Below are 20,977 nucleotides of genomic sequence, written 5' to 3'. Positions count from 1 at the left end.
AGGTACTTTTTACCGTCCAGGTCGGATTATCTGTATTCTATATATTTCCAAGTGACTTTTAAGATTGATAAAAATAATTTTTGGTAGAAGAAATCAATTCCAACAAAATGTGGCCTTCCATTTCGGATGTCACAATCTCGTAAATCTTATCACAATTAGTTTTGTCTATGTCTAAAATAATTACACGGACGAGAATAAAAGGAAAATAAGAGTTTTATTCATTCATTCATTAATTCATCCAATTTATTTTAATATTTGGTTTGTTTGGGGTAATTATGGACTTTGGGTTATTATTATCCTAGACCCAGTGTGATAAAGTGCTGGGCCTAAGCAATTGGGTTGATGAGGTGATTGCTTCAACTTTGAAAGTATGCCCAAGTACCCTACATGTTAGAATCGACTATGCCCCTTCATTTCATTCATCATTATCCACAGCCACAAATGGGCAGAGCTATGGCACCCTTACATACGCAGCTAAAACTCGACAAACATCTATTTCTACCACATACTTATATTATACATAGTAGAGTATGGCAAACAAAATGTACACAACTGCAAAGGTCCCTCAAAAGATAAAATATCTGTTTGTGTCACCGTCGATGACCACGACATTTCATACAAATGCCAACCTACCATGCAACAAAATAAACACAAAAGTGCAGTATTTGACCTGATCAACTGCAATAACATCACTGAATTTGCAGCAGCTCTCCCATTTTCATCTTCATCCTACAACACCCACAAATATTCATCACTACAGCAACACAACACACTGCATTCCATTATGATAAAAGCCAAAGCCAGGCATTATGTATGTACACATCTTGTTTTAAAACTTTTTTTTCACTAAATGGACCGCCACAAAAAGTCTTAGAAACCAAAAAACAATGGTTTAGTCATAGAAACCTTTTTTCCCGCCCTAAAGGATAAAACTACATAAAATGGAGTATTGAACACAGATACAGAGAAAATGTGCAAAAGTATTAGGAATAAGGCAGTCCGTTTTTAAATAACCTGATTCCCTACCCTGGACACTGGAGGAGTATCCCCTGCTTCACTTCATGGCATCAGTCAAAAAGCACACCATCATAGTCATAACCGAAATCATAATCAGAGTCACCTGAGAACTCGAAATAATCATCATAATCATCGGACATAAAGTCAATGTCTGAAATTCCAGATGGATAATCTTCATCGGATGACCCAGTATCATGAACTTCCGTATAGAACTCATAATCATGAGTTGAATCATTAGGGCGTCGCAAATTTTTTATGCGTTCAACACATCTTTTCTCCAAGTTCCCTCCCAGACTAACATTGAAACATTGCCGTAAGTCAAGATATTCAAGGTGAGGACAACCATTGAGAATGGCCAGCAAACCATCATTAGTCAACTTGTTCCCAAAAAGTTGGAGGTGGCGTAATTCAGGCATGGTTTGTGCAATAGCTAGTGCCTCATCATCAGACTCCAAGTGGAAGCGTCTGCATCCCTGAACATTGAATTTGAATGATTTCAAGAGAGGGCAACTGCGACCAATAGTTTCCAGAGCATCTTTCGAAATGGAGCAGTATGAAATTTCAAGCTCTTCCAGAAATGGAAGCTTTAAAGCTGCTTCACTTAACCCTTCATCTGAAATGTTATAGCATGATACTATTCGAAGACGCTTAAGATGAACAGACCTGCAAAAAGCATCATTTGAAGAATAAAACATGGGCAATGATAGGTAATAGCAGTTGCAAACAACTGAGTAACCATTTTAGTACTGTAACATAATAAAAATAAGCAGTGATTGAAATTATGAATGCAAACAACAAATCATCTTTCTATTAAATGTTCAGGCTGAAACACACATATCGAATTTCATCAGTAATCAACTACAGTTAAAGCAACGAAAACAAAAGACTAGGCGATGAGCAGATCTACAAGTAAATATCAAATACAACCACCAAAGCATTAGATGCTTAATGAAGAATCATATTAACAATAATCATTATCCTTCCTATATTCTCCTAGCACCTCGATAAAGAAAACACCAAAAATAGATTGGGAAAGTTTAATGTATGCTACTACGCCTTACTCAATTCAGCTTAAATTGTCCCCCTAAATTCAGAGCTAAAAGAGAAAAAAGAACTGCAGTAATAAGCTAAATAAGTGGCATTGAAAACAGAGAAGGCCTTAAATTTTTGGCAATCGAATATTTTAATTAAAAAACATAAGATTGAAAGATGTGCATAAATAAGTTAGATGAGGTAGCCTGAAATTTACTGTTCAAGTAAGAAACCGAACCTAAAGAAACCCTAAATCTGGGAAATGCCCAGAATTTGACTATCAATAAACCAAGCCTATCAAATTATAACACTCCATTAACACCATAATAATGAAAGTTGATAATTGATAATTAGCATAACCTGAAAAACAAATAGAGATTACAAAATAGGGGGGAAAGAAACTTTACCTCTCAGAGATATGAAGAAGAAGTGCATCAGTACCAAAATACTCGACATTGATATCAAGCAAGTGACCGCAGCTGCGATCGACAGCGTGGACACACATCTTCGCAAGGTCATAGTCCATGTCCCATAAATCACCCAAGTTGTGCATATCAATGGATCTCCACATTAATGGGTCCTTGCAGATGTTCCGCCACAGAGAACACACGTTTTGGGCGCTGTTAAGGATCTCAATCGCACCTATCCGGGAGAGAATCGAAGCCGTCACGTCCAACGGCAGTTCTAGCCAATTGCGGGTTTCAGCTGCGGTGGTCATGTTTCGTTTGGAAGATTTTGGAGTAACTATCCTTCCCGTTTCCATTTAAGTAGGTACGGGAGGCTTTTTTTTGGGCCTCGGTGGGTTAGAATATAAAAAATAAATAAATAGTAACCATTTCGACTTTTTATATATATTTGGGTCGGCTCCTGATATTATCCAAAAAGCAAAAATGACTAACAAAATCTATTTCGAAATTCATATTCTGATAATAAATAAAGTAGGATAAAGTACACTAAAGGTCCCTAAATTATTAATAAATTTATGATTTAGTTATTTAATTTTAAAAAATTATAAAATAGTTATTGAATTATTTAAAAGTTCTCATTTAAGTAACAAATTATTAAAATCACTATTATTGAACTCTCCTCTCCTTTCTTTTTTACAGTTTATTTTTTAATCAAATAATTTTAAACTTCACGAATCAATGAAACAAAATTCAAATAACTGTTTTTTTTTCCAATCGTCGACACTAACCATCAAATTTTCTATTCATCGATAAATATTAATCCATCATATTAATCTTCGAATCGCAAATTAGAGCTCGCTGGTTGAATTTTTTTGGAAAAGTTAACAACCATTTTTTAAAAAAACTTAAATAAAAGCTTTCGAATAATTCAATTGACTTGAATAAAAGCTTTCGAATAATTCAGTTGACTTGAATAAAAACTTTTGAATAATTCAATAACCATTTTGTAACTTTTTAAAATCAAATGACCAAAACTTAAACTTACTAATAGTTTAGTAACTTGAATGTAATTTACCTAAATAAATAATACGGTATGCATCTCTTTAGCCAATAAACCAGATTATATCGAACGAGAAATGTTCATCAAGGGATCACATTTCAACAAATGGGCTCCTAAGAAAAGCAAAAGTTGAAATTTGAAAATTTATATCCATTGTTAGTAACTTAGTACTCTTTTTGCAGTGAAACCTGAAACCAGACGAGAAGTGTACATCTGATTCTGATCTAAAATTAACTAGTTTTCAAATAAATCATAATCAACTAAACTTGGCAATGTCATGACCCAAAATTCTTACGGTAACAAAATCAAAAAGTAAAGGTAACAACAACATCATAATGAAGAATCAAGCTCCTCTACTACAGGTTCTCACTCTTCAAATGAAAGGACCTCTTCCGACACATCCAACACTTCCTCTACTTCAACTTCTTTGGCCTCGTATTCTTCTTCTTCATCACTAGCTTCTCCATCCCTCAACTTTTGCCTCTCCAATTTTTCTTCCTCTTGTGCCCGCCTCCATTCACTAACCCACTTTTCCCATTCCTCCTTCAACATCCTTCTCTTCTCACGATCTTGCTCGCTCAATAACATCGATACATCCTGGTCCTCTGCCTCGTACTTCTTGCTATACTTCTTCAAGTTCCTTGCAATCTCTTCCTCTTTCTCAGGTGTCAAGAAGGATGGTGGCCTTGGACGCCACAAGAACTGCAATAAAAAATGACAAACAACAAATATCCAATAAGCACTGAGATCATCACCTGGCAAAGGCGCAAACACTCGGAATAAACAATCTTAACTGCAGGAACTTGTTTATGATACATTAGGTAGAATCATTCATTTACCTGGAAGAAATGATCCTTCAGTATCCGGTAAAGTAGCTTGCCATTAAAGGACCATATGTTGAAACCATTTTCCATTTCATGAACCGAAGTCACTGAAGTTGCAACATACCTTTACATATACAGAGCAAAGCTTGTTAGAATAGAAACTTTATGTACTTTTCTTATTGAAACCAAAAAAAAAAATGGAGCAATTTCTATTTCTTTTAATAGTAAAGCATCTTGGTTCAATCAAACACAAAACCAATGAGCATAAAATCGTAGAGTCAATATAGATGTTGTCAAATTGTTAGTGGCTTTACCTTCCAGTGGGATCCCATTCAACATCTGTTGCCATAAAATGTTCAGCAGTCGCCATAGTTTCAAGCTCATCAACATTGAAGAATTCCAACTGACCATTGAAACCCTTCAATCCAGCAAGTACTATGAAACGACCACCAGGTGACCAGAAAAGAGCATTTGCTTGCTTGCCTTTCAGAGTTGTGAGCTTTGCAACTCGACCCAAATTGTGAGTGCTTCGCATTGAGTAAAAGCTAACATCAGGCCTTGGATTATCCCCATGTATAACAGCAAACCTGTGACCCTTGGGCTCCCAAGCAAATGCAATTATCTTATCATTTTTATTATCAAGTTCCAAAACTTCAATTGGAATGTCCCTTTCTTTGATGCGAAAGAGCTCAAAGCCGGTGTATGTGCTTTTCTTTGTTTTTGTATAGCGATCAGCCTTCACCGCAAGATAATCGCCATTGCTTTGCCAGTACATCTTGCAATCGCTGATGCTGAAAAGATTTTTCTGTCTCAATTCCTCTTTCCCGGGCATTTGAACTAGACTAACCTGAGAAATACAAGCAAGTGCCATATTAGAGAACATCAAAGCTTCGGATCACAATGGACCATCTCAAGTGGAGCAAAAGTGCTTACCCTAGCAGGTTGGTTTCCACCTCCAAGTTCAGGAACAAAAAGTGCAATAATGGGATCAGTTGGTGACCAACTGAAGTCCACAACATTCTCAACCTTCAAAGATTTCTTGTCAATAAGACTAAAGGTCTCTGTTTCATAAACAGATATCATATTTTTCCCAAGTTTGGCAAAATACTTATCCTCCTTTCCACCTCCCCACCTAGAACATAACAATTGTAGTTCATTAGATAAAAGAATGCTTGCCAAAATGAGGTGAAAGGAGAGGGTTAATATACATACACAAACAATTGATTACGTGAAGGATAATCAGAAGAATCACCTGAAAACAGGCCAAGAATTACCAGCAACACCACCAGCTCCTCCAACTGCAAATTCGTCCGCGCTTCCTTTAAAATCTCTCATCATTTTTCCAGTTCTCACGTCAAAAATATTTATCACAACCCTCTAAATACATTTACGGTTATATCAGAAGTGACATCAGAACAGGACAGTAAAAAAAGTAAAAGGAGATTGTACAGAAACCTCACATTTGCATCACGAGGGTTGCTTGGTTCATGACTGCTGTAAGTCACCAAAAATTTCTCACCAGGGGAAAAATCAATAAGTTTAACCTGCACGCATATAATTGCATGTTAAAAATGAGGACTCGCAAGGTTAAGAAATGACTTAAGCAAGCCTAATTCCAACCTGAGGATGGGCATAACGCATTAGACGATTAAAGGTATTGGCACCTCCCCAAACTGCAGCTCCTTGCCTGTGAACCGTTGCCAAGTATGTCCCCATGGGAGACCACTGCACAAAACTCTCGGTCCAGTACTGTAAACAAGACCAATTATAAACAGTCAGAGCACATTAAACAATGACAACGGGTTTATGTATATAACAAAAGCAATCGCTTAAACTAAATCAGCCAACATTACTCTGTCAAAGATACCAAAATGGATCACTAACCACCATGCATAAAAGAACAAATAGATATAAAGAAAGAGAGAGAGAATTTCACAAACTGCAAACCACTGTAAGTGATACAAGAGCAAGCTACTTACAGTGCGTTTGTAAACAGGCTCAGTTTTAGACTGCCTTGCATCATTCCATAGAACCTCAGTATCAGTACCAGCACGAATTACAAATTGATCTCGTGCCTTTTCATCAGCAAGCCATTTTTGAAGATTTTCCTGCAATTACAACAAAATATTTAAGTAATTAACATATAAGCACTAAGAAGCATAGATAGAGCAGAGAGTTTTGTGTCATAAAAAAGAATTAAGATTTGAGGTTATCTTTGCTATAGATACTTATATAGTTCTTAGAAACACATCTAATAGCAATAAAATCTGATAATAGCACTCAAAGAAGAATCTATGGTTAACTTCACTAAAATCTTAATGCAAGTAAACTGATATACAAAAAAAATTGAAATACTCAGCACTGACCCTGTCCTCAATCAAAGGAGAAACATCTTTTACATCTTCAAAAAGCTCGAATAAGGTATAAAAACATTTGATACAAACTCCAAAAGCATCCTTTATAAGTAGCTTATTATCAATGTTTGAACCAGAATAGTATGCATATGAGAACAAACAACAAATCAACAATTTTACTTCCAATGCGTGTTTATAGCCATTGCAAGGAAGACAGACATCAAATTCATTAACTATAAAAACAAAGGAAAGAAAGTTGATATAATAATATATTAATATTACCCCTGGTGTGTAGGGTTTAATCTCAGGCGGAGCCCATTCATCCGGAACTTTCATGTACTTATCAAAATCATCAAACATATTAACAGCAAAAATATGTGCTCTGTCCAGCTTGTACCCATGAGTCTTCTCCTTAGCAAGCTCAGCTTCCTACATCCACAACAAATAAAGGAAAAATAACTCAGGTTTTGAAAGTTAAAGCTATAGGATCAAAATAGTCAATTCAAAAGTCATAAATAGCGAACCTGAGGAGTATTATACTCTATAAAACAGTAACCTAGGGTTTTCTTAGTCTCAGGATCAACAGGCATCCAAAGACCATCCTCCTTAATCACCCCAATCTGACTATAGATTTTTCGAATAACTCCCTCGAGTTTCTCAAACTTTTCACGAGGAACAACAGGGAGATTATCAACAACGATAACGTTTCCAAACCCGGAATCAAACTCTAATTGGTCATCGTGGTAAACATCATCATCGTCACTGTTTAAAACGAAAATTAGAAAATAATAATAATAATAAAACACACGCACGCACGCACGCCAACATACATATACATGCAAAATTCAGTCTAAAATATTGGGAAAGAAAATTAGGTTTGATACCTGATAATGCCACAGTTTTCACCAGGAGGAAGTTGGATGGAGCTGAAATCTATATTCATATCGATGCCCATTTGTGCTGCTGTCGCCTCTATCTCGTTCATTAGCATCACCTCGGCCGCCATGGTGAGCTTGATCTCTTCGCTTTTTCTGGATAATATAGTGATGTTCGATGAGATCTCGAAAATCTAACAATTTAGGATTAGATTCTATGGGATTTGTTGATTCCTGTGTCTAGGGTTTTTAGGGTTCATACCCGAGTTTTGGGTTAAAATAAATAAAAGAACAGAAAAATAAGAATTATGAAGCAATCCAACTTCATCCTTTACGACCCATTTGCTTTTGGACAGAACTATGTTTGGGCCTAGTTGGGTTCAAAAACTTTACATTCCTTGTGAAATCTGGCCCAAGTTACGAAATTCACAAAATATACAAGAAGGTTAATAATACACATTTTTAATACAATTTCTACTACCACGACAATATCATACCTCAATCTCTTAAATTAAAAGATAAAATGTACTCAAATTAACACCATCCTAGATATTACAACAACAATGGTACCAACATAACTTTTTGATACAAAGAATTATTAAGGACGATAAAATGATGACTATTAGAATTCTGGTTCACTTGTGACAGGTGAAGAGTTTGAGTAAGAAACTGAAGAAAAAAAATGAGGAAAACATGAAAATGATGTAAGGACAATGTTAGGGGTTTCTTAAGGAGGAAGAAGGATTTATCCTCTACTCCTCACACTCCAAGATATATAGAGAGAGAGAGGAGGGTCTCTGACTAGTAAAATCGTGTCACCAACAATAAAGATGGTAGGCCTGCTTGGGTGGTCGGCTAGGTGGCAGGTCTATTGCATCTCAATTGTCATCATGTATAATACTGTGTGGTCTTACTTTAACATTCTCCTTCCTGAGAGTGTACGAGATTATCATGCCTCAATAGTTCTCTTGAAGGGCTCGTAATAAATGGTTAGCTAGAACTGGGTTGTTGCAACGGAAAGCTTCTCAATTGGCTTAAGTGGGGTTCGTGGGTGGCTGGTCATGAATGATCAAACAGAGGACCAGCTGCTAATACTTGTCTAAGCTCTTGTTGGTTCGTTCTTTATTTTACCATGTGTAATTACGAAAATAATGGTATATATAACAAAAAAAAATCATTATGTTTTTTTTTTTAAATAAATTTTAATTTAAATCGTGGTGGAAAATTGTACTAATTAGATGAATAATTGAATCATTCAAAAACAACCTTCACGAATCATCTAACTATTGTTAAAAAATCAGGTTGAGCTGACAACTTGATCAAAAACTATACTCAAGATATAATGTTGAATTAATTGCAAATAATTATATGAACTGTTACTTTTGCTATTTTACATGCTGAATAATGGACAATATATTTATTTTCTCCACTCCATTTTAGACATCTGTTTTAGATGAACTCTTTGTGTCTATGTCGTCATTAAAATAATTCAATATTTGAGGGTTAATCCTTAAAATATTTGCCATGATTGGAATATTCATGAGAAGTTAGAATTTTAAATTAGACTTATTAATGGGTCGAGTTATTCGTCTAAATTTCCCTAAAATCAAGAGGGTTTAGACAAAATATGAAACCCAAATATTGGACTTAGGTAAAATTTAAAACTCGTTTTTTTATATGAGTTGAATCTTGAATAAGATAATTTTACTCGAACCCAACTTGACTCGACCTAAATATATTATATTAATTATATAAGTTACAAAACAAAATTAAGTTTCATTTCCTTATCTTATATCGTGAGATCTATTGTGTCTACTCAACCAAAGTTTAATAACATCTAATTATAAAGTCATTGATAAGGAGTTTGCTGCATTTTTGGACTGGTATAGGATCAACAGACTATAATTCATTACTCTAAACTTCGTTTGTAAGGCTTTATTTTCCAATTCTAATGGCTCACCTTATTCATGCAACAGCAGCGAAGCGTTGGGTATCCTACTAGCTATTTAGAAATAAACAGTCTAACAAGTTTATTTTTGTATTTTTAACTTTTATATAACATAGTTGGGAAAAAAATTGGTAAAAACTACCAACTTTCTATAACTAATTTATTTTGAAAATATATTTTTACTTAATTTTTTTCTTTTAAATTCGAGTTAAATTACTTAATTTAAATTATTTGTTTAAATGCAAAACTTGAAATTTTTAATTATAAAAATAAAATTTAATCAATTTTTTTAATCAAATCAAGTTTTGCATGGTTCAAGTTACAGCTCTACATAACCAATAAGTCTCAACCTCTAAACAAGAGAGGAAATGAAACCTTATCCAAATGAAGAAAACCCAATGGAGCAATGCCAAGTCATCAACAAACATCATAGTGTATCCAAATCTGGATTTCTAAATCCACAAACTGCTTATGTGGCTGCAGTTTCATCTAGTTTTTTATGGACCTTTTTAATCTAAACCTGAAATCAAACTAGAAAAGATCAGAGAGAGGGTGAGAGGCACCTTGTAATTGACTTGAACCAATTCTGATTCTCTCTTGCATACTATCAAATGGCAGCTACTGCAGCAATCACCACTCTCCCCCAGTTCAGTGGGTTAAGACCCAAAGTTTCTACTGCTCCAGTTAGGAGCCTGGTTAGTCAATATTCCTCAATTTGCTTTTCTGGTTTCATTTATGCTTGGATCTGATTTCTCAGTTCATGAATATTGCAGGCAGCAGTTCAACCAATGAGGCGCAAGGGGAAGGGTGCTCTCGGTGCTCGATGTGATTTCATCGGATCCCCCACAAATTTGGTCAGGATTTTTTTTCTGTCTTTGCTATATGATTTTTTATTGTGTAGAAAAACTTTTGTATAATGTTTGTTTACTGGACAGATAATGGTGACTACAACAACCCTGATGCTGTTTGCTGGGAGGTTTGGGTTGGCTCCATCAGCAAACAGAAAGGCCACCGCTGGATTGAAGCTTGAAGTAAGGGACTCAGGCTTGCAGACTGGTGACCCTGCTGGTTTTACACTTGCTGACACTTTGGCTTGTGGTGTTGTTGGCCATATTTTTGGTGTTGGGATCGTTCTTGGTCTCAAGAACATTGGTGCTCTGTGATGTAAAATGTAACTGAGTACTCTTCTTTTGCTGCAAATTATGCTTAAAATTTGTAACAATTTACTTATTCCGAAAACGACACTGGCCTCTGTCTTTCAATATAAAAGCCACTTGCTAGTTAAACAAAGCAATTTCTCCATCAACATTATTAGCTCGCAATTTCAGGATCAAAATGTTAGGGGATGAAACTATGTTTTTCTTGTGTGTCAAATAAAGGAACTTTCATTACTAAAATTTAAAACGAAACAGTAGCACGATAGACAAAGCGTCCAGCAATATCAAAATTGACAAAGCTGCACATTTAAAGAAGGTAGTTCGAAATACACAACAATCACAGCTATTACCCTCTCAGAAGATGTGAACGAGGTGACTATGCTGGAAGGTCGCCAATAAAGTCCTGCAACAGATAAAACCTCAAGCTCCACAATAATATGATCAACATGTAGCTGTTAAGCCAGTTGTAACCCATCACGAAAGGCCCAAAGTTCGGCAATCGTGTTAGAGGAGGAGCCAAGAAAACGATGACAACCTGCTACCTAAGAGCCTTTGGAGTCTAGGATAATCGCTCCTGCACCGGCGGAACCCAACAAATTGCCAATGGACGACCCCTCACAATTTAATTTAACCCATTCTCTATCAGGCAGATACCATTTGATACTTGTGAAGTTTGGGAGCTTATAGCATTTGATGCGGCTTGAAGTTGCAAAGAATTCAGCCACACTTGCAGTTGAGTGATGAGCCAGCGAGCAAAGATTATAGGCTTTTCCAAATTTGTTTGCATTTCTAGCAAGCGAAAGATTTCAAAGGAAGAAAATCAAAACCAAATACCATGGTAGTTGGGGTCTCGAATAAAGGCATTTTGAGGTGAGGTTTGCATGCAGCCTAGTAAGAAAGGGATCATGAAATGATTTGAGCAAAAAAGAAGGAATACCCAAGGCTGTACAAAGTGGTTTAATGGAGCAGCAAGATCTTAGAATGTGAGTAAGATCATCAAAACCAAAATCACAAAAAGGAGAAGCATCGACAATGTTTATCCCTCTTTTGTTGAGAAATGTGATAGTCTGAAGAATGTAGTGAAAAGGTTTCCAAATGAAGAACTTCAGCTTGGGCAATAATTGCAATTTCCAAACCCAGTTCCAATTCGAGATACCTATTAGTAAAGGTTCATTTACAATGTTAACAAGCTATATTGTAAGCCGAAGTAAGAGAGAAAGAATCAGAGGGGTTCCATTCCAGCCAAGAATATATGGTAAGTCAGGAGAAAAAGGAAGTGGGGTGGCTTTTGAAATATTTCCTATCGAAACATGTAGTTCAAAGGAAATGGAATTTGGGTCAAGGAAAAAAGATCTGGCATCTAATTTCTCTTCATTAAAATTAAGAGGACACTCAATAATGACCTTAGTGGACCGAGACCCATCCATTGTTCGACCAGCAGACGTTGTTCGAACCGGAATTTGAATAAAGTTACTGTTTAAAAAAAAAAACAAGTCAAGCTAATTTGTTATTAAAATGAGTTTATCAATTGAATTGGATTAATTTTAGGTTGGTTTTATGTACAATATTAACGTGATGCATAGTTGCTACTGAATTTTAAACTTTATTAAAAATGCTTATATTTGCAAATGAATAACAAAAATTTATATAAGATAAATTATATTATTTTAAAAAATTTTAAAAATATTGAAAATTTAAGTATATTTCTTTATGACCATTATATATACATTCTTGATAATTTTTAAATATATATATATTTAAAGGCTTAATATTTAAATTATACTATAATATTTAAAATTTTAAAAATGATAAATTTGAAAATAGATGTGATTAATTTCCAACTTTAAATATTAAAATTCGATAATATTTTAAATGGGGTTAATAATTTTACTTAAACCCACTTTTAATACCAAATGTTTTTGTTTAAATTCTGTTATGGGCCTTGGGGCTTTGACGTCAAAAGTGGCCCTACTAACTATCCTTTACATGGAGCCCCTAAACCTTTAAGCTCCAACATTAACACCAGAAGCAGCGAGCCCTCCGCACCAGAACCTGAAAGAAGAATCGCTAAGCTTAAGCTTCGCTCCGCAAAATCTCTATTAGGGAAATAAAAGAAAGAACCCCACACACACACACAACAAAAAAAAAAAAAAAAAACTGCTGCTATACTCTTACACTTCTTAGGGCTTCGCCTAAAGGCAGAGATCTGAAGGTAAAAAAATGAGTACGTGGAACTACGTCGTAACCGCACACAAACCTACCAACGTCACCCACTCCTGCGTCGGCAACTTCACCAGCCCTCAGGAGCTCAATCTCATCGTTGCGTACGTCCTTTTTTTTACTTAAATTTCTGTTTCCTTACCCTAATTTTGAACTTTAGATTTTGTTCTTTCGACTTCTTGTTTTCCGAGAATATAAGAGCTAGGTCTTTAATAGTGTGGAACAAATTCTTTTTCTTGTTTTATTGATTGATTAATGATGAGGGGTTTAATCTTTTTTACTCTGATTACTTTCTAATTGCAGGAAATGTACTCGTATTGAAATTCATTTGCTTACTGCTCAAGGATTACAGGTCTCTATCTTAATTTCTGTTTTTTTTTTGGTGGTTGAAATATGAAATATAATATGAATATGATTAAGCTTTTTCTATTTTTTTCCTCTTTTAAGTATAGAAATTGTTTTTATTTATTTTAATTTTCTGTTTAAAGAAATTGATTAATTTCATTCGTAACAGCCTATGTTAGACGTGCCAATATATGGGAGAATTGCGACTCTTGAACTTTTCCGTCCACATGTGAGTAAAAATATGTTTATTACTATTAACGTTTTTTCACAGCGACTTGATTACCTGCGATTTAATATATGTTATGCATTTTTGGTTCAGGGTGAAGCACAGGATTTTCTGTTTATTGCAACAGAAAGATACAAATTTTGTGTCCTTCAATGGGATTCCGAGACATCCGAGCTTATTACAAGGTCTAAATGAAAATATATCTTTGTTTACTTACTATTTTCATATGCAGCTCATGCTTCAGCTTGTTAGGCTTGACTCTTGCATACTTTGTTTGTGTTATCACTTATGATGTTTTCTCCTGTAATATCTGTTTATTGCTAGAGGCTATTCTCCTCCTTGAGATTTTCTTTTAATTACTGTTTTCTATTAGTTTGATGAGTTTTAAATTTTTATATAGTATTATCTGCCTCTTCTTAGATGTTATTATCTTTTGTAAGATTTTCACAAGCTACTCCCCCTGAGTTTTGGCACAATTTCACTTGTTGCTGGCATTTGCAAACTGCATCACATCTGTTTGATGAAGTTAGAGAGAAGTCTCCTTTGCATTATGTTTGAAGCTACGTTGCTCGGTCTTTCCATTTTTCATGAAGTACTCGTGTCCGACACACGGATATGGGGATATGACTTTCAGGGATCCTTCAAATACATGGAAATGCTTAGAAAAAACTAACCATACCTGTTTTGGGTACATACCTGTTCGACACGCACACCCGAGTCTGAGTAACTTAGGTTTGAAGCAGTGGGAAGCTTTATCCCATCCTCCTATATGATTCTTGTTAAACTAATATCTCTGTTTAAAATGAGAACCACAGGTTGGAGTAGAACAGTTTCCTATACTTTTGTTGCATGGGTTGTATTTTGTGCTTGTTCCTTTGTTCACAGTGTCGTCTAAGTGTTCTTTTGTTGATTCAATTTGGGCCATGATGATGGCTATAAAAATTTATGGGGTGTGTTTCTGATTTTATCTGAGCAAAATTCTTGGAGCTAAGACCATATGCTCTTGCCTGCAGGGCTATGGGGGATGTTTCAGATCGTATTGGTCGACCCACAGACAATGGACAGGTAATTGTTGTGCATTTGAACCGATTTCTTCTGTGGGTAAAAGCTTTTTTCAACAATGCGAAGTTGTTTAACTTGTTTTACATTGGGAAAAAAGTCATTGATTCCTTTTCTTTCTTTCAATTTTATGCAGATTGGCATAATTGATCCTGATTGTAGGTTAATTGGGCTTCATCTATATGATGGGTTGTTTAAGGTATGCACACTTGATGCAGCAAACTCCAAACATATATATTTTGCTGTGTACCGTTCTCATTCTTGGAAATGGTTTTACATCGTGTTTTGTTGTTCCCTTAGGTTATTCCTTTTGATAACAAAGGGCAACTTAAAGAAGCATTTAATATAAGGTATTCTTCTCCATATTCTTTTCTTTTTCTTTCCTCCTGCCATTCTGGTCATTAGATTGTTCTTTTTGAGTGACATTGGTTATGATCCTAACCAAGAGTGAATAACAGATGCTAATTGAACCATGTCTCTGTTACCACTTGAAATTTCATTTTCCTATGTACTGCTTCATATTTGTTGCTATGAACTCTTTCTCAGAGATTAGTTATCAAAGTAGTTCAAATTAGGTTTGGTTGCGGCCTATGTTTTAGTATAGATCTATTTTTTTTTTGTATCTCCCCTTTCGACGATGTCAATAAATATTTTAACTGATCAAAACAAGGTCATGTTTAATTAAATGAGCATGAGATATTGCTTTAATGCATCCTTGTTATTACATTCTTATAGTGGCTAGTTTTTTTCAGGCTTGAGGAACTTCAAGTATTGGATATCAAGTTTCTCTATGGTTGCTCGAAGCCTACAATTGTAGTTCTATACCAGGTCTCAATTTTCTTTCTAATGCATACGTTTATTCTGTACTTGTGGTATTTCTATCTCTTGATTGTATTTTGTAGGTTTAGGCTAAAACATTAAACTTTATTGGTATTGCCATGAGCTTATACATGGGAGTAATCTAACCTAACCTCAAATCCTAAAAGGAGATAGTCATAAAAGCTGCTTGAACTTTACATATAGGAAAATTTGGTTTGGTTTCTGTCATGTGAAAGCTCTAGTCAGTAGGATAGTGTCATTTTATCTAGCTGTATTTGTTGGTAATGGTTATCTTACATTTAGTTCATGTAATGTATTTTAGTGTCAACAACACATACACTAATATGGTTGTTTGTTGCCTTTTTTTGTGTGTGTTCTTACCCACAGGATAATAAAGATGCGCGCCATGTTAAAACATATGAGGTGGCTTTAAAGGAGAAGGACTTTGTTGAGGGACCATGGTCCCAAAACAATCTTGACAACGGAGCCGATTTGCTTATACCTGTACCCCCACCTCTCTGTGGTGTCCTTATTGTTGGGGAAGAAACAATTGTCTATTGCAGTGCCAATGCATTCAAAGCAATTCCAATCAGACCTGTAAGTCACTTATCAAGTTACTGTTAAACTTTTACGAATTCTCTAAGGATCTTCGGCGGTTTGGACTTGTAGATTTGACACTTTCTTCCTGATATTCATGTGTACTTCTAGTCAATTACAAAAGCCTATGGAAGAGTCGATGCTGATGGATCGAGGTATTTGCTTGGCGATCACGCTGGCCTTCTTCACCTGCTTGTCATAACCCATGAGAAAGAGAAGTGAGTGAACTTCCATTGTTCTTTTTCAAATGCCTACTGTTGAACATCAGGGATTTTTTTTATTAAAAAGCTATATCAAAGCTAGGTGTGGGTTCTTGGTAGTGTGCATTAGTGGGACCCTCCGAAGATTATGTTATTCATGTGCATCTTGCAGGGTCACTGGACTCAAGATCGAACTCTTGGGAGAAACATCTATTGCATCTACAATATCTTATCTTGATAATGCAGTTGTCTTCATTGGTTCAAGTTATGGTGATTCACAGGTATGGCAGACCAATCTAATTTATTCACTATTTGCTATTTAACTGTAATCTTATTGTGAAATATTACTAAAATAATTTTTGAGGGAAAGGATAACAAGTTGATCATTTCATGGAGACTCTACTCTAAAATTTCAAATATTTGAGGAAATTACAAACTTGAGGTATTTACGGGGTTATGACTCATGTTTAACTACATGTCCTCTGCTCCTCCCTTAAGAAAACTCCTGAACAAAATAGAGAGAGAAAATCCTTCACTCTCTTTTAAATATACTCTTCTATTTTCTCTCACCCCTGCCAGTAGTGTTTCCTTTCAATCAAGGAACACTTCCTATGGCCCTAAGGATTTTTCTGCAATGTTGGCTACTTTTACGCTGCACCTGCTTGGTATGATTCAGATGTAAGTGAAGTTTACTTGTATTTAAATATTTAGTGACAAGGCTGCTTGACTCATGCTTTTTAGCTTGATTTCATTATAATACTATGTCATAATGTGTCTTCATTCTGTTATCGTACCAATGCAGCTGATAAAGTTAAATCTACAACCTGACGCAAAAGGTTCTTATGTGGAAGTTTTGGAAAGGTTTGTCAATCTGGGGCCTATTGTTGACTTTTGTGTGGTCGACCTTGAGAGACAAGGGCAGGGTCAAGTTGTTACTTGCTCTGGAGCTTACAAAGATGGTTCTCTTCGTGTAGTTCGGAATGGAATAGGAATTAATGAACAGGTCTCTCTTGTGTTATGAAATTTCTTCACAGTTAATCAACTTTACCATTTTATATCCACATTAGTCACATGTTATATTTATGCATATGTTAGGCATCAGTAGAACTTCAAGGTATCAAAGGAATGTGGTCATTGAGATCCTCAACGGATGATCCATTTGACACCTTTCTGGTTGTTAGTTTTATCAGCGAGACACGCATTTTGGCAATGAATCTTGAGGATGAGTTGGAAGAAACAGAGATTGAGGGATTTAATTCTCAAGTGCAGACTTTGTTCTGCCATGATGCTGTTTACAATCAGCTTGTACAGGTGAGAGTTCTTTTTGAGTTCTATATTAGCATCTATATAATCTACCCTTTTATTTTAGTTTTACCTGTTCTTTAAATAGTGTTTTATGGGATGATCACTGGGTTATATAATTTGTCCAGTTGATCTATAGGACGAGCAGGCAGCATGTTTTTGACAAATGCATATTATATGGACTTCATTTCAGCTGATGTGTACCGTGGCAGGTTACGTCTAGCTCTGTAAGGCTTGTGAGTTCAACATCTAGAGAGCTACGCAATGAATGGCATGCTCCATCTGGGTATTCGGTCAATGTTGCCACTGCCAATGCTACCCAGGTACCTTTTTCCAATCTCTTTATAAAATTGTGACTGGCTTTCTAGTTAGTATGTAGGTGTGGAAACGATTTTGTAATGATAAATAATTGTCCTTTATTGAGCTGGTTTTTGCAATGGAAGTATTAGGCTTGATGTAGATCTTCTCTTGCCTTGATACCCTTAACAAAAACCTCTTGTAAAAGGTACTTCTTGTGTAAGTCTTTGAATTGTTTGTATTACAGGTTTTACTAGCAACAGGAGGGGGCCATTTGGTTTATTTGGAAATTGGTGATGGCACATTAACAGAAGTCAAACATGCTCAGTTGGAGTATGAAATCTCATGTCTTGACATTAATCCCATTGGTGAGAACTCTAACTACAGTCATCTGGCTGCTGTTGGAATGTGGACAGATATAAGTGTGAGGATATTTTCACTCCCTGAACTGAATCTCATCACAAAGGAGCAATTGGGAGGAGAGATTATTCCTAGATCTGTTCTTCTTTGCTCTTTTGAAGGGGTATGAGTTTATTTCCTACTTCTTCTGCTTGAATCTTATCATGCTGACATATTTTGCTTCTCTTTTGATGTGTGATATTGCCAAGTTTTATGATATTTGCCTAGCTGCAAGGAATACATTATCTCAAACTGATCCCTAAGAGCACTGCAATTAAGACTTTTGAGCTTGTATAGCCACGCTGTTTGGCATTTAGCTTTCTTTTGTTACTGTTTTCCCATACCTATGCCTGAAGTTTTGTTTGTTTGTCCCTTTTGCAGACCTCTTACTTGTTATGCGCCCTTGGTGACGGTCATCTCTTGAATTTTCAAGTGAACATGAGTAATGGTGAATTAACAGATAGAAAAAAGGTTTCTCTTGGGACTCAACCCATAACGCTTCGTACTTTCTCCTCCAAGAATACCACCCATGTATTTGCCTCTTCGGATAGGCCAACTGTCATTTATAGTAGTAACAAGAAATTACTCTACAGCAATGTCAATTTGAAGGAAGTCGGTCATATGTGCCCTTTTAACTCTGCTGCTTTTCCAGACAGGTTTGCTCCCCCTATTCCTTTACTGAGAACTGTTTTCTAACTTGAAAGGAAAATATTTCTCACTCCTCGTATTGGTTTATATAAAGCTGTTTATTCCTAGACAAGTCATTTAACCTGTAATTCTCAAGGTCCAAACTTGCATGCAAAATTTTGTTTTGCTTCAGTGCATATTAAAAAGGCTAACAGGCTAAAATATTCCATTAATCTGAAATTTTGATGCTGAGAAGTGGGTAAAATGACATTGCTTGATTTTCTCAATCACTTCCAGTAATGAGGTAAATTTATCTCTGATCATGTGCGGGACCTTATTTATAGATCATACATTCATATGCATTATTTTCTGACTGCAATTCATTGACATATTAATATTAATTCCTGTCTAAGTGAACCTCCTTGCATTAGATTCCATTGTTTTGTTATAGAAGTGCCTATTTGGTTTTCGCTTTCTAACTTAAATATATACTTGGGTTAAGAGTTCTCATTACTGTTTCTTTTCACCAGCCTCGCAATTGCAAAAGAAGGTGAACTTACTATAGGCACGATTGATGATATTCAGAAGCTTCATATCCGCACTATCCCACTTGGGGAGCATGCGCGTCGCATCTGCCATCAAGAACAGTCTCGGACCTTTGCAATATGTTGTTTGAAAAACCAGTCTAGTGCTGACGAATCTGAAATGCATTTTATTCGCCTGTTAGATGATCAAACCTTGGAATGTATCTCGACTTACCCTCTTGATACTTTTGAGTATGGTTGCTCCATTCTTAGCTGTTCATTCTCAGATGACACTAATGTATATTACTGTGTTGGGACTGCATATGTTTTGCCAGAAGAAAATGAGCCAACTAAGGTGCCATTTCTTTCTATATATATATATATTTTTTTAATCAATTGAAAGCCTTCATATAAGAACTTTCTAAATTCCAATTTTTGCTTTCTTCCCAGGGCCGTATACTGGTTTTTATTGTTGAAGACGGGAAGTTACAGCTTATTGCTGAAAAGGAAACTAAGGGAGCGGTTTACTCTTTAAATGCTTTCAATGGCAAACTCCTGGCTGCTATTAATCAAAAAATTCAACTATATAAGTGGATGCTTCGAGAGGATGGCTCCCGTGAAATACAAACTGAATGCGGACATCATGGCCACATCCTTGCTCTCTACGTGAAAACTCGTGGGGATTTTATTGTTGTTGGTGATTTGATGAAATCAATTTCATTGTTAATCTACAAGGTAAGTTATCTGGATTCTGAAACACGAAGTTAAGCTTCACTTGCATAATTAAATCCTATCATACATGTTATTGTTGTTTGCAGGCATATCTTGGTTTCATAGCCAGTGATTTTGTTTCCAAACTGCGCTTGTTTTCTATGTAGCTACTTCTCTTCTTGCTGATTGGTTCAAGGTTATCTCTTTTTATTGCAGCATGAGGAAGGTGCGATAGAGGAACGAGCCCGTGACTACAATGCAAACTGGATGTCAGCAGTTGAAATTCTTGATGATGATACTTATTTAGGTGCTGAAAACAACTTCAATCTGTTCACTGTTCGGAAGAACAGTGAAGGTGCCACTGATGAGGAACGGGGCCGTCTTGAGGTGATTGGTGAGTATCACCTTGGGGAATTTGTGAATAGGTTCCGTCATGGTTCCCTTGTGATGCGGTTGCCAGATTCAGAAGTGGGCCAGATTCAAACCGTTATTTTTGGCACCGTCAATGGTGCAATTGGCGTGATTGCTTCTCTTCCGCATGATCAGTATGTGTTTCTGGAGAAGCTGCAATCGAACTTAAGGAAGGTGATAAAGGGCGTGGGAGGGTTGAGCCATGAACAATGGAGGTCATTCAACAACGAGAAGAGAACTGCAGAAGCCAAAAACTTTTTGGATGGAGACTTGATCGAATCATTTCTTGATCTGAGCCGTGGAAAAATGGAGGAAGTTTCTAAAGGAATGGGAGTTTCTGTGGAGGAGCTGTCCAAGAGAGTGGAGGAACTGACGAGGTTGCATTGAGTCGATGATGCGTTTTTTTATGTTTACTTTTGCTGCTATATTTAACATTTTGTTATTCTTTGTTTGGACGGTCGGTATTGTCGTGGACTGTACGGATTATAATTTTATTCTCTCGTTTTGTCTTGGTGTTTATATAACATTTCGTATTATATATAGTAGCATTTACAAATGAGGTTTTG

At 35.9% G+C, this 20,977-nt stretch overlaps 4 protein-coding genes across 5 annotated transcripts; 2 read left to right on the top strand and 2 right to left on the bottom strand.

The window, feature by feature from the left end:
• Window positions 1-388: 388 nt before the first annotated feature.
• LOC105795527 (F-box protein SKIP19) lies at window positions 389-2,845 on the bottom strand. Of its 2 annotated transcripts, none has more exons than XR_001134262.2 (3): window positions 2,457-2,845; window positions 1,015-1,680; window positions 389-729 (listed from the first exon to the last, which is right to left on the bottom strand). XR_001134262.2 is itself a non-coding variant. In XM_012625207.2 (3 exons), exons 1-2 carry the CDS (start codon window positions 2,810-2,812, stop codon window positions 1,068-1,070), a joined length of 969 nt encoding a protein of 322 aa, XP_012480661.1. In that variant the 5' UTR covers window positions 2,813-2,845; the 3' UTR covers window positions 389-729; window positions 1,027-1,067. The 2 variants fall into 2 exon arrangements, 1 of the variants encoding a protein (XP_012480661.1); XM_012625207.2 differs by having other exon boundaries at window positions 1,027-1,680.
• An 888-nt stretch (window positions 2,846-3,733) lies between these two features.
• LOC105795521 (eukaryotic translation initiation factor 3 subunit B) lies at window positions 3,734-7,852 on the bottom strand. Its single transcript, XM_012625194.2, has 11 exons — window positions 7,579-7,852; window positions 7,219-7,456; window positions 6,977-7,123; window positions 6,320-6,448; window positions 5,961-6,089; window positions 5,801-5,884; window positions 5,593-5,717; window positions 5,274-5,472; window positions 4,655-5,187; window positions 4,356-4,464; window positions 3,734-4,218 (listed from the first exon to the last, which is right to left on the bottom strand). The coding sequence occupies exons 1-11, from the start codon at window positions 7,698-7,700 to the stop codon at window positions 3,883-3,885; spliced, it is 2,151 nt and encodes a 716-aa protein (XP_012480648.1). The 5' UTR covers window positions 7,701-7,852; the 3' UTR covers window positions 3,734-3,882.
• A 2,179-nt stretch (window positions 7,853-10,031) lies between these two features.
• Window positions 10,032-10,807, top strand: LOC105795528 (photosystem I reaction center subunit psaK, chloroplastic). Its single transcript, XM_012625208.2, has 3 exons — window positions 10,032-10,212; window positions 10,291-10,371; window positions 10,453-10,807. Exons 1-3 carry the CDS (start codon window positions 10,129-10,131, stop codon window positions 10,678-10,680), a joined length of 393 nt encoding a protein of 130 aa, XP_012480662.1. The 5' UTR covers window positions 10,032-10,128; the 3' UTR covers window positions 10,681-10,807.
• A 1,878-nt stretch (window positions 10,808-12,685) lies between these two features.
• On the top strand, window positions 12,686-20,967 carry LOC105795519 (DNA damage-binding protein 1a). Its single transcript, XM_012625189.2, has 19 exons — window positions 12,686-12,998; window positions 13,198-13,246; window positions 13,409-13,468; window positions 13,559-13,650; window positions 14,479-14,530; window positions 14,661-14,723; window positions 14,825-14,874; window positions 15,277-15,352; window positions 15,731-15,940; window positions 16,052-16,158; window positions 16,313-16,421; window positions 16,943-17,143; window positions 17,236-17,451; window positions 17,655-17,765; window positions 17,987-18,262; window positions 18,520-18,794; window positions 19,296-19,644; window positions 19,740-20,024; window positions 20,217-20,967. Exons 1-19 carry the CDS (start codon window positions 12,895-12,897, stop codon window positions 20,796-20,798), a joined length of 3,267 nt encoding a protein of 1,088 aa, XP_012480643.1. The 5' UTR covers window positions 12,686-12,894; the 3' UTR covers window positions 20,799-20,967.
• Window positions 20,968-20,977: the final 10 nt, after the last annotated feature.

Source organism: Gossypium raimondii, chromosome 3 (assembly GCF_025698545.1).
Source record: "Gossypium raimondii isolate GPD5lz chromosome 3, ASM2569854v1, whole genome shotgun sequence".
Lineage (NCBI taxonomy): Eukaryota > Viridiplantae > Streptophyta > Magnoliopsida > Malvales > Malvaceae > Gossypium > Gossypium raimondii.
This window is presented reverse-complemented; position numbering and strand designations above follow the sequence as displayed.

Bases quoted from the DNA above. Each gene is read 5' to 3' on its own strand.
- LOC105795519 (XM_012625189.2), top strand. From the start codon at position 12,895: ATGAGTACGTGGAACTACGTCGTAACCGCACACAAACCTACCAACGTC. The intron at 13,247-13,408 runs GTCTCTATCTTA...CATTCGTAACAG, and splicing joins TTACTGCTCAAGGATTACAG to CCTATGTTAGACGTGCCAAT. The intron at 17,766-17,986 runs GTACCTTTTTCC...TTTGTATTACAG, and splicing joins CCACTGCCAATGCTACCCAG to GTTTTACTAGCAACAGGAGG.
- LOC105795527 (XM_012625207.2), bottom strand. From the start codon at position 2,812: ATGGAAACGGGAAGGATAGTTACTCCAAAATCTTCCAAACGAAACATG. The intron at 1,681-2,456 runs GTAAAGTTTCTT...TGCTTTTTGCAG, and splicing joins CTTCTTCATATCTCTGAGAG to GTCTGTTCATCTTAAGCGTC.
- LOC105795528 (XM_012625208.2), top strand. From the start codon at position 10,129: ATGGCAGCTACTGCAGCAATCACCACTCTCCCCCAGTTCAGTGGGTTA. The intron at 10,213-10,290 runs GTTAGTCAATAT...TGAATATTGCAG, and splicing joins CTGCTCCAGTTAGGAGCCTG to GCAGCAGTTCAACCAATGAG. The intron at 10,372-10,452 runs GTCAGGATTTTT...TTTACTGGACAG, and splicing joins TCGGATCCCCCACAAATTTG to ATAATGGTGACTACAACAAC.
- LOC105795521 (XM_012625194.2), bottom strand. From the start codon at position 7,700: ATGGCGGCCGAGGTGATGCTAATGAACGAGATAGAGGCGACAGCAGCA. The intron at 6,449-6,976 runs GTAATATTAATA...TTGTAATTGCAG, and splicing joins TTAAACCCTACACACCAGGG to GAAAATCTTCAAAAATGGCT. The intron at 6,090-6,319 runs GTAAGTAGCTTG...TCTTGTTTACAG, and splicing joins AGCCTGTTTACAAACGCACT to TACTGGACCGAGAGTTTTGT.